The following is a 13,092-nucleotide window of genomic DNA, read 5'->3' as shown; positions in this document are numbered from 1 at the left end:
CCAGCGTCTTCCAGCAGCCACCTGGGTGTACCAGGGGATCACCACACTCTTCAGCACATTCAAGTACACTTTGATGTTGACTTTCAAGCCGACTTCGAAGATGTGAGGTGGTATGATATGGCCCTTACTTGAAACCACACCAAAGACTATAACCGTGGCTGGAAACTTTGTTTACATCACCCTGGGTATGTCCCTGTTATCTGTGGCAATCCAGCGATGCATTTTCATGGTGCTGGTAATGGTCCTGTTATTATAACTTGGATCGATAGAGAGTATGAGTTGTACAGCAGTGTATCTTCGGTCTCACTCGTAAGACATTGTGTAACTTTCAGACATTATAGAAGGCTCATATCGATCTTGGAATGAGTACATAACTGACCAACTAGTAGATGGTCTGTTACAGAAAAAAAAGAAAACCGTTTCTTGTCAAATCGAAATAAAATCATTTCGTCTTTCATAGGGTGACAATTTTATCGTTCCACTATGTAAATGTTATTTAGTAAACTGATCTGCAATTCCTTAAGTAAGAATTTCTAGACTATTTTCATAAAGGTACGAAGGATTTAGTTCTCTTTATTTCTCATAACTTGACATGACGTATAGCTTAGAAGGTAGCAACTCAATTTAATTATAATATATATACAGATTTCTTCACCTCAGCCTGCACTACTCAATCAGGAAAAAAAAACTTGAATTGCACATGAATATCAACTAATCGACACATACATCAATAGTGGCACTCCTAATGTAACCAGAACAAAAAGAATTGATTCGTTGCTATACATGTTGCAGAAAACTTGTCAAGTCTGTATAAACAGGTGTCAAATCTATTTCTAGGGAAATAATATATGGGTATGTGCGTGCAGGTGATAAACGATGCAAGGTTTTGTCTTGGTAAAAACTACGTCGCTTTTGTGCATGCACTGTTAAAACTTCGAAAGGGAACATCCATCAATCGGATGCCCGGTTATATATAAAGTGTTACGGTAACCTAAACTCAGGCATTATGGTCTACAAAAGGAAAGAAACTAGAAATTCCATTATATTAACGACTATGGGCACTAAAGTAGAATGCATACATATATGTATCCCTATGGAAGTTTACACACGCGCGTGCGCATTCAATCACATAAATATATCTATATCTGTATCTATATCTCACTCTCTCTCTATTAAAGATTATGAGGGGGTTTTGAAGCATGAAAACGATGTCGTTGTTTTCTTTCTTATATTTAATATTTTATTTTTTATTTATCAAGTGACCATCCATTCTTGTTCACAAAACGTAGCGAACAAGAGCGGAGGACCGATTTAAATATAAAAAAGGATAAAATGTTAAATATAGAAACAACATCGGTTTCATGTTTCAAAATACTATAATAACCTTGAAATCAGTAGTCTAGAAGCACAATGGACATTTAAACATTATATATATATATATATATATATATATATATATATATATATATATATATATATATATATATATATATATATAAATTTGTATCGAAATTACCAAAATGTAAATATCTATATAAATAAATGTAAAATTCTGTATTGTGTTTAAAGTAACGAATTTAAAATTATATATGTATGTGTGTGCATGTTGCCAGTTGGATTTTCGAGTTTTATTATTGATACGTTAAAAATCATTATTTTTATTCGTCAGTCTGGTCGATATAGATCAAAACTATGAACAAAATCTTGCCATTCGATTTATTTCCTTCCAGAAACTACTTTATCCGAGTAGGAGTTTTAAGACGGCAGTTAAAAAAGAAAAGAAAAATTATTTTACACATTTATTCCCCTTTTCTTTTCACGAAATAGATTTTTTTAAACGGCGGTTTTCTTTCCAAATTTTTCTTTCTATGTCTTTAATCGTATCGTTTCATTTAAACTATTCATGTTTATCTACAAATACAAGAGGATTAGAATCACTAAGTTTTTTTTCTTCCTTGTAGCATAGAGTAACTAGTAATATTCGTGTAGTCTTCTATCACAGAGAAAAACACATCTTCAGTAAATCATTTCACGCGTTTTTCCTGATCATAAACATTGAAAGAAGACGACACGGATGTTATTTTTCTAGCGGTGCAATGCCACGAAGAAAGAAAAAGAAAAAAAGAAAACTAAAACTGATTTGAATATGAATGAAGGCGTCATATTCGCCGAAATTTTGAGTTTTTAACAAATAAATGTTTATTTTAAATATTCTGCATTTCCATTTACACACACACACACACACACATATATATATATATATATATATATATATATATATATATATATATATATAAACTTACGAATTTCTATTTACATATATATATATACATATATATACATATATATATATATATACTAGCTGTTTCTACTAATTTATCAGATTCAAAATTATTACTACTTCCTTATAAAAAGGTTTTATAATGTACAGTGAATAATTAAATAATACAGTGAATAATTCATAAAAACATCATACAAAACACATTTACATAATATGAAAATGACATATATGACATCTTATACATAATATGAAAATTACATATATGACATCTATACATAAAATGAAAATGACATATATGACATCTATACATAATATGAAAATGACATATATGACATCTATACATAATATGAAAATGACATATATGGCATCTATACATAAAATGAAAATGACATATATGACATCTATACATAATATGAAAATGACATATATGACATCTATACATAATATGAAAATGACATATATGACATCTATACATAATATGAAAATGACATATATGACATCTATACATAATATGAAAATGAGCGTATATAAATACAGGCACACATATCTACACGCATAAAAAGACAGATAAACCTTTTATAAGCATAGTGTTAGGTAAATCTAAAATGAAACTTACATCTCTCTAACTTGAGAAGAGCGCATCCGGCATGACAGTTTTAGGGGAAAAAATGTGTCTCAAATCAGATTTTAATCATCACGCATCCAACGGCTTCTGCAATTTTACCATTTAATCTGTAAGTTGTTGAAGTTTATACTTCATCTTCTGCTCACTTTTGATTTGGTATTAAGCATAGCACGTTGCCAAATTTGTTGCCAAGGTCGCTGGAAAAATAGTGGATAATTCTACCAGTAGATATCTCATCTTCAGTAAATATCTCACTGCTGATGCAATTCTCTGACTATAAGAGCCAAGTACGTCTAATGATGGAATACTGTGACTATATTTGGGCAGGAGCTGCTAGAAGCAGCTTATCCTGCATTGACAGAGTTTAAAATAGACTTCATAGCCTATTGGCGGATGCCCTTTTCTCTTCCCTGCAAACTCTTTCCTACAGAAGAGACGTTTCGAGCATGTATCTGCTCTATCGTTATAGTCATAGCAAGTGCTCGTCTGAGCTCCAATCTATGGTCTCTCTCGTCAAATTTCCACAAAACACTCCTCTAACTGAAACCACTATCAATAATTTTCCCTGCTCTTTATCTGTGCCTAAACCTAAACCTAAATTCCATGAACAAAGCTTTCTTAGAACTGCACGCCTGTGGAACTCTCTTCCGTTTGTCTGCTTTCCAACTGACTGCAATATAGTCGTCTTCAAGTCCAACGTAAACAAGTTCTTGATGAGCCGTCTCCTTAAGTAACCCAATTTACCAAATTTCCACTACTAACGATTACTACGATATTGTCCCATTGACTACTGTACACTCATAAACCCTTATCCTCGAATGGCCTTCGGGATTTAATAAGCGGTGACTTCTTTGTAAAAAAAAGTATCATCGGACGTAACACATAGATAGTTATATACTAGTTTAATCGTGTTCTTTTTATAGAACGTTTTAAGAATTTTGATGGTAATTAACACACAGGTAAATCCAAGTACGAATGTCTAGTTACTGGTTTGAACGTTTCAGCTTGACTGATCCGGTGTAGCCGATTCGACGTGTGGCTGATTCGGCGAAGGCGGGGGGGGGGCGATTCGTCGTTATAGTTAAAGTTTTTTTTATTTAGTTCAGTAAAGGAACATATTTGTTTTCTTTTAATAAAATTGAAATAAAAATTATTAAAAGTAAATAATTAATTACATTTTTTTAAATTAAAAATAACCGTATTTATTTCAAATGCAACACAAAAACAGACAACACTTAAAACATAATACAAAAAGCAGACAACACTTAAAATATAACACAAAAACAGACAACACTTAAAACATAATACAAAAAACAGACAACACTTAAAATATAACACAAAAACATACAACACTTAAAATATAACACAAAAAACAGACAACACTTAAAATATAACACAAAAACCAGACAACACTTAAAACATAGCAAAAAAACAGAAAACACTTAAAATATAACACAAAAACAGACAACACTTAAAACATAATAAAAAAACAGACAACACAAAGACAGACAACACTTAAAACATAACGCAAAACACAGACAACACTTAAAACATAACACAAAAACAGACAACACTTTAAACATAGCACAAAAACAGACAACACTTAAAACATAATACAAAAAACAGACAACACTTAAAATATAACCCAAAAACAGACAACACTTAAAATATAATACAAAAAACAGACAACACTTAAAACATAACGCAAAAAACAGACAACACTTAAAACATAACACAAAAAACAGACAACACTTAAAACATAGCATAAAAACAGACAATACTTAAAACAGACAACACTTAAAACATAACATAAAAAACAGACAACACTTAAAACATAGCATGAATAACAGACAACACTTAAAAGATAATACAAAAAACGTACAATATTTAAAACATAACATAAACAACAGACAACACTTAAAACATAACACAAAAAGCAGACAATACTTAAAACATAACATAAAAAACAGACAATACTTAAAACATAACGTTGAACTGTCCCATTCCTTTGATTACCAGTTTCTTTTGATTATGATAACACCCATTCTGGTTCTGGTCGCATTTCAGGTATATTTCATATTCTGTCTCTATTGCAGACTAGTTGGGTTACCTGTTGGTCCCTGATTACATAAAAATAAATAGAAGATAAAAATGAGATGTAGTTTGCTTGAAGTATTGTGTGGGATAGGTATGTAGAAGAGATTTAGAAGGCTATCATATTGCGATGAATAGAATGTAGTTGATGTTGAGGAAGAAAGATGAAAAGCCAGTGACAATTTGCAAATCAATAAGTATATAAATATATGTCTATATGTTGTGGAAACGCCTACTAATTAACATAGGTGGGTGACTGAGATATATAAAGGTATCAATCACCAATACCGGGAAAGTTCTGCAACGACCGCCAAATAGACAAGACGCCTATGTCGCCTCCAGTAAGACATGCAACACGCCACCTGCCGGAATATCTCCAACTGAAGTATATCTGAAGACATGTAAATATGTATATAACTTTTCTGTCTAATATATTATTGTTATACTTTTACTTTCCGTGTTCTTGTTAATTATTTGTGCAAACACAATAGTGGCGACGGGAATTCGAAAAAAAGACTTACGCGGGATAAAATCCACTATTAGACACAACACTATATATGCATTATATATATATTTATTCAATTGTGTTAAGTATAAATGTCTTACTTGTAAAGGTCTATTGTATGTGACAATTTCCATTATATATTTCGGGATAATCCCTTTCTCAAATGGTTGATGTAACGGATCTATTCAAAGCATGCTGGATGGAAGAGTGAAAACAAATGAATTAAATGGGTGTGTGGAGTACCGCCGCAAATATAAGGAGGCGGGCGTATATGTATAGCGTGTTTTAAGTGATTAACATTATTGTTGTTCGTGTTAGATTTTTTTAGTGTGCTCCACCCCTTAGAAGAGACATTCCTTTTTGAGTGAGAAATGAAACTGAAAATGCCAAATAAAATTAAGGATGTCTCCAGAGCACTAATAAAACAATGTTTCTCTCACTCATCCCTTTCTTTGTAGAGAAATGACAGTAGTTAAGAAACGAGAAATTCAAACCGGAGTTAGCGTGTTTCAATTTTTTTTTAATGCTGGCTTATTTCCTGGCATGACATTAAAAATCGTGTTTATTGTTCGATAACATCAAATAATATGAAAAGCAATCTGGTCCCTAAAATTAACCTTTTTCTAAATTTTAAATATTTTCAGGAATTAAAATAAAACAACTTTGAAGAGTTCATTCATTTTTTTTTTTTTTTTTTGCGGACTGTTAACCTCATCTTCATAGTTATTGTTTCACAACGTTTCGGCCAACTCATTCTCAGGCTTTCTACTGGCGATGAACCGCGACAAGAAAAGAAACCTTAGTTTTATAACATTCCCAGTGATTACTGCTTGCAATACTTGTTGTCTCCCCACGTTTTGGCCAACTAATTCTCTGAACAGCTTGGGGAGAATTGAAACCGCTATCTTCAAACAACGTTCATTTGAAACCAAAGAGACTTAATGCCTTTATTAGCTGCACCACGGGCCCCGTCGTGGTTAATCACCTGAAGAAAGCCAGAGGATGAGTTTAGCGAAACGTGGTGAAACAACAAAAAGTATGAAGTTGAGGATAACAGTCCGGAAAAAAAGAATAAATGCACAAATTATGAGGCATTATCTCCAAAAGATTTTTTAAAAAAATAAAATATAAAATAACTTTGTACGGGTTTGTTGTGTATTTTCAAAGCTTTATCTATACATACAACTATCGTTTACGTTATAGAATATCATTCTTTCTAATTCTAACGCAATTTTATAGATTGAAATAGGTTGAAAATGTCACACATTTTTAATGAACTATTTTGAAACATTTTCAATCAAACATTTTATCGTTTGAGTTTTTGTACAAATAAGTATTTGCGTTGATTTATTGCTTCATATAAAATATTTTGTTCGTTGTTTACTTGCAGGAATTTTCTATACCATGGCAATCATTGGACCTGCCTTTGGATATTTACTAGGGGGGAAATTTCTGGATCTTTACGTCGATATAAATACAGTGGATACTTCAACGTAAGTATTTTGAAACTTTGTATTACACAAAAAAAACGGTATTTCCATTTCCAATTCCACTATATTTTTATATCGGTAAAAACAGACAATTTCACCTCATGAATACATCTGTGGATTTTACGTTTCTAAAATAGTATTCAAGAGATGATTGTTTGAACCAGTGTAATGAATAGAGGGAGGAGAGCAAGCATTGGCCTACGAAAAAAATATCGCGATTTAAAAATTTCGGATATCCTTTATAACCATCTTCGGTAAAGAATCTCATGAACGGATGTAAAAGTTTTTATATCAATTTTTCTTGGTCGTAATTATTGGCTCCAGGTGGGCACAACGATGTATAGATTAAGACTTAATCACACCCATATACATACACACAGATTATCTCTCCTTCTCTCTCTCTCTCTCTCTCTCTCTCTCTCTCTCTCTCTCTCTGTATATATATATATATAATTATGTACTATAATAATATTTTCCAGAGGTAAAATAACCAATGAAGTTTTAACGAGATTAATACAAAAGTACTCAATACTAAAGTAGGAAAAGATATACATTTTATTTGTTTTATATAAGCATTAATATGTCGCTACATATTCATGTGCATGTTTCGGTCAACCAGTCATTAGTAACAAGAGACCTCTTTAGGCGATATTACTTATACAAAAGCTTAGTTCGTAATTACCGAAACATGTTCATGAATGTGTAACGTCATATTAATGATTATGTAAAACAAATAAAAATTATATATAAGGTTAAATGCGGAAAATTAAAAAAAATGGACCATTATATTTATTTATTTATTTCATTTGCTATACAAAAATATATATGTGCATGTTAAGAGAATCTAAAGTTATTTTAAGTATTTTCATCGATTTCTGTTTTGGTGGTATATTTTTTCATTCTTAACATTCCTATCTGGATGATGAGATTAAATTCATTACAATGACCCTTTGTAACAATGGGCATCCTTTAGACATTGTGGAATTCACAATAAAAAGTAAAGTTTCTCATTTTTATAATGTCATAGAAACTACAGTAGACAAATTTACCTCCGCCGCTTTGGCTAGGTAATGTAAGTGACAGATTCGCCAAATAAATATCACTGGCTGTTTGACAGTGTTAGTTTGCATCGAATCCCCGTGTTGTTTTTTCTACAAGACCTATGCTATCATCAATCCGAAAAAGACGTCTTTCCCCTCTACCATCATGATAACTCTAATATTTATTTATATATAAAAATGTATTGCGGTTCGCAATACGTTGGGCGGACGTTGCACATATTGGATTCTCGCATGAAATAACACATTCCAGCTAAAATTCGCCATGCGAATTTTTCACCATCAGATGTTTTAAATAAAACATACGGTTCAGCCATCTATGAACACCTAATAAATAGCCGTGTTTGTGCTTTCAGGCTTAGTGTTGACTTGTTCCTCATTCTCAGCAAGTCACACTCATTTCATTTGAAAATTCTAGAAGCCATTTATATTAAGTTTTTTAGACCTTCTCTTTGTAAGCAAAAAGAAAAGCTTTTCGGACTTAATATGGTTTCTATTTGATTCTTTCCCCGTGTAATATTTCCCCTCGTTCTTTATTTATGTTCCCCGGCATTGTTCTATTTCATATTTTTTAATCGTAATTATACATCAATTATTTACTATGATAATTATTAAATGCCTACAAACACTAGTGTTTCATTCTTTCGGGAATCATCAGTGCAGGGTGCCACGATTAACACCAGTCGATGGATTCGAACCCGGCGACAGAAGGCCTCTCTGGCTACTGTTAACCACGAGAAATGCTGTTGAATTTAAACATTTATTTTTAAATGCTTTTTAACGTCTGTTAGAGTGATCTAATTATTATATGATGACCTGCGCATAATAGCTAAATTGACCGACTTTAATTCAACCGAAAGTGCCCAACGATAAGAAACGAGTTTCTTAAAGGAGCGGGGGCATCTTCACGTGTGGGTGTGTACTTCACGTGTCAATATAACTGATAATAATACATTGATTGCTTTTATTTAACATTAATCGGATGCAATTGTATTTCTATAACAAGGATTAAAATCAAGATATAATGATACCGAATATTGTATCTAGAATCCTTATTCTAGTTTTAATCAAAATGCATGATTTCACGGTATGAAATCTTAAAAATTACAGGCTTACGTATAATAAATGCAAGAGGAAACAGAAGTTTAGAGAATCTTGCGTAATTCTCATCTAATAACTATGGATCAAATTAAACGTAAACTAGAAGTATTTGACGTCAAATACTTATTGTTAAAATTTCATAAAGATCAAGGTATCTAGACTTTTCACGCCGTCCTTACTTCTTTTGCAGAAAACTAAATGAAAGTAAATATATCCCTTATTACTAATCTTAACGCTTATGACATGTATTTTAAATCATATAATTTAATTAGTTTAGGAATGTATGATGTGCATACAACTATATAAATATATACACAGCTAAATTCATATGAATAGAATTTGTCAATAGATATAGATATACGTGTTCATTTTTTACTGTGTAATTTATACACTAACTAGCAGGCTGCCCGTTATTGCCCGGTCGTAAAATACGCTTAAATATGACATTTTGATTAATGCAGATTTCGTATTTATTATTATATTTTATTGGATCCGATATATAGTAATGCTTTAAAACGTTTTTTTTTAATGACTCGTGTGCCATCACCGAGAATAGAAATCAAAGCGTTTAGCTTATTATTTACTTTTTCCTTTTACGTTAATGCCTGGTTATGAAGACATGTTTGCTGCAAGGCTAAAAATTAAAACATGAACCAATATCTATTACGTTACACGTGCATATTCGTAATGTCGTAATTTGACCTTCACCTGGCAAATTACATTTTTTTTAATTTTCGTACTTTTGCACCGATTTTCTCCCTCTAAAACTCATATAGTTTCGCATGGGTTCGAATACTCTATATATTAAGTTTCATGTTTGTAGACCAAAAACTGACAAAGAGAATTTGGGAGGCTAAATTTTTAAACAAATATATATACGCATGCATAAATATTTATAGAAAGAGGTTTGTGTTTGCTATAACCTTTTTACGCAAATATTACGCAACTATAAATCATGAAGAATATCTGCATGAATATAATTACACGTAATAGTTAACTAAAGATGATCATTCCAAAAGAAAACCGAAAAAAAAAACTAATAGAGAATTATTTAAAATGAATGTTTTAAAAAATATGCAAATTAGCTAGATCTTTTGCAGGTGAATGCTATTCCACGACCCATATATAACAAAGTTGTATTTTCTTTTCAATTAAATAGAAAAAAGAGTTTTTAATATGAATATCAATACACAAAAGAATTATAGGAGTATATATGAACCGGCTTATAGTTGATGTAGTTTTATTTTTAAATTCTAACCAAGTAACATTTTAAATGCCATTTAATATCAAACAATAAATACTTTGATTCATTTTAATTAATGTTTTAAAATAAACGTCATTACAAAAATATGGACTATATTTCCCGCGTAATTAGAGTCTGCTTATCACGTGACATACGCAAATTTTCTTCTTCTCATTCATATTGGGTTGATGCAATTTTCTTTGGTTTGATTGTTACGAAACGCATCTCTTTCCTTCTTATCGACTTCTCTTAAGATACCAAAATATTTACTCGTTATTCTTATTACAATAAACAAATAATACCAATGCACAGTGTTTGCGCGTGAATTAACGCCAATAACTCAAAGAGTTTTTTTTTTAATCGTTTTCCCCAACCTCATAAAAGACAAATTTGAAACATTCAATTTTTTTTTCAGGACAACAGTCTATCACCGACTCGTAATTGTGTGCTTGCCTCGATGATGTGTGTGGCGTTGGGTTGGGGCTTAATACTGTAATGTTTTTCTTCTATTGTTTTTGTTTGTTTTTCAAGAAAATAAGCTTTGGGCTAAAAGTCAATTGAAAGAGAATCGGAAATTAAACAATTTTTCAATGGCTGACTGTCAACTGACTTCATTATGAACATCAGACGTAACATAAATCATTCAGATTTCAAATAAGCTATTTCGGATGTACATGAATATACGAGGGTCGTTGCCAAAGTAATGACTCCTGTTTTTAACTCCGCCCAATTCGATCAGATAGGTTTTTAAATTGCATTGTTATGATTACTGAAATTATGCATTCATGTACTTAAATTTTCATCTCATTGTTGCAGATATTGACGGTGTGAAGCTCAAAGAAAGAACCCCTTTTCATGGACGTGTGTCAGAAGCAGATATGCATCATTGAATTCCTAGCAAAAATGTGTTGTGAATAGAAGTGACTATGTAGAAAAATAAATTTCAGAGCACAAAAGGTTGCTGGTTATAATGGTACCACGCTCGTCTTCGTAGCTCTTCAACATTTTGAGTTAAAATATAGGAGACTTTACTTTTAGAACGAAACTCGTATGATAAAGTGCGTTACGGACGCCCATACACAGTCGTCGTTCATTGCTGGCAATATTGCATTGATAATGGTCGTGACTATGTAGAAAAATAAATTTTACAGCATAAGTGGTGGCTCATTTTAATTATACCACTTATGTCTTCGCAGATTTCGTGCGTGATATTTGTCTTAGTTTGCATTTTTGTCTTCATGTTGAGAGAGATTCCTGTCCCGTCCATTCAGTTCAATTTCGGACTAATAGAGTTAGGGATTGCAGTAAACCCAAGCTATATGTATTTTTTTTTAATTTTAACAATATGTATTTTGTTTCAATGTTAAATAGTTCAAAATGAATTGCTATGGTTTAAAACAAACAGCCAAAACTCTTCTTATGCCACTCATGAACGGATGAAAAATTAAAAAAAAAAACTTTCTGTCTTTCACGATGATTGTCTTTATGATATAACATCTAACATTGGTACATACAGTCCTTTGCGCTATTTCTTCTCTCTATAGAGCTCTGGTAGATGCTTTGATTCCTAATACCTCTTTATTCTTAGCTAGAACCCCGGTTAACGCTAATACAAATTCAAGTTTATTGTTGTGATATCTATAATACCATTCTCCATAGATTAATAATTGACCATCATCAAAGCCGGATATTTTCCAGTTTACCTTTTCGTATGATCACATTCAGCCAATTTAATTAGATTGAAATTATGTTAACTTGTCGCTTGTCTATTTATGATAACTAACATAGAATATTCCGTCGCGTGGATTATTGTTGAATATAATTACTAATAAAGTATGGAAAACGCAGTGATCAAAAAAGTTGAAACGAAACTGAGCGACCGAAAATTGTCAGCACAGCACCTTTGTTTAAAATTTATGATCGAGAAGAAAAAAATGATCGTTTTTTGTTAAAGAAATAAATTTAACCCTCAGCCTCTGCTTCCTTTGCGTTTGAAAAATGAAATTTTTCAATGTAAAAATTATGTCAAGCGATTCTGTTTACAAATGATTGATGTTGAGTTATTAGAAAAAGAAACTTGGTTAGGTCTCATTACTGTACTGTTATTAAACTCACCTCACTCTCTCTCTCTTTCTCCCTCTCTCTCTCACACACACACACACACACACATATATGTGTGTGTGTGTGTGTGTGTGTGTGTGTGTGTGTGTGTGTGTGTGTGTGTGTGTGTGTGATTATGATTAGTTTTTTTGGAAAAAGAAATCCAGCGGAGTGCTCAATTAAAATATATGAAATATAAATTTTAAGGTTTTTATATATTTAAAAAAAAAATAGATTTTTAAATTAAATTGGTTTCAAATAAAAATCGATTTATATATTGGAAAAAAAAATTAATATATAAAATAAATTTTCAATCGAAATTAGATTTTAAATTTAAATAATTCGAATTTTAAAGTTAATGAAATCATCACCATCCGATAAAAATAGGGGAGAGGGAATTTAACAAAACGAGAGTTCAACGTGAACTCGCGAGGTATATATATTTCACACTTCCGGTTATAAAATAGACGAATATTGGCTGAAGAGAGCTTGGTAAGTATATTTTAGATGGTCCTAATTATCGGGCTTGAAACCGACGGTACCAATGACGTGTCTCATCTAACAACTTTCTGTAAGAGAGAGAGAGAGAAAGAGA

At 31.6% G+C, this 13,092-nt stretch overlaps 1 protein-coding gene across 2 annotated transcripts in view; it reads left to right on the top strand.

Annotated features, from left to right (window-relative positions):
- The window catches only part of LOC145279627 (solute carrier organic anion transporter family member 4A1-like), a 286,183-nt gene that overhangs the window by 206,399 nt on the left and 66,692 nt on the right, over positions 1 to 13,092 (top strand). For both annotated transcript variants that reach the window (XM_080130839.1, XM_080130840.1), the window contains exon 3: positions 6,896 to 6,998. In XM_080130839.1, coding sequence (XP_079986965.1) covers positions 6,896 to 6,998 — 103 coding nt within the window. The remainder of the gene's footprint in view (positions 1 to 6,895; positions 6,999 to 13,092) is intronic.

The sequence above is a fragment of the Euprymna scolopes genome, chromosome 7 (assembly GCF_053919585.1).
Source record: "Euprymna scolopes isolate OS-2025 chromosome 7, ASM5391958v1, whole genome shotgun sequence".
Classification (NCBI taxonomy): domain Eukaryota; kingdom Metazoa; phylum Mollusca; class Cephalopoda; order Sepiida; family Sepiolidae; genus Euprymna; species Euprymna scolopes.
This window is presented reverse-complemented; position numbering and strand designations above follow the sequence as displayed.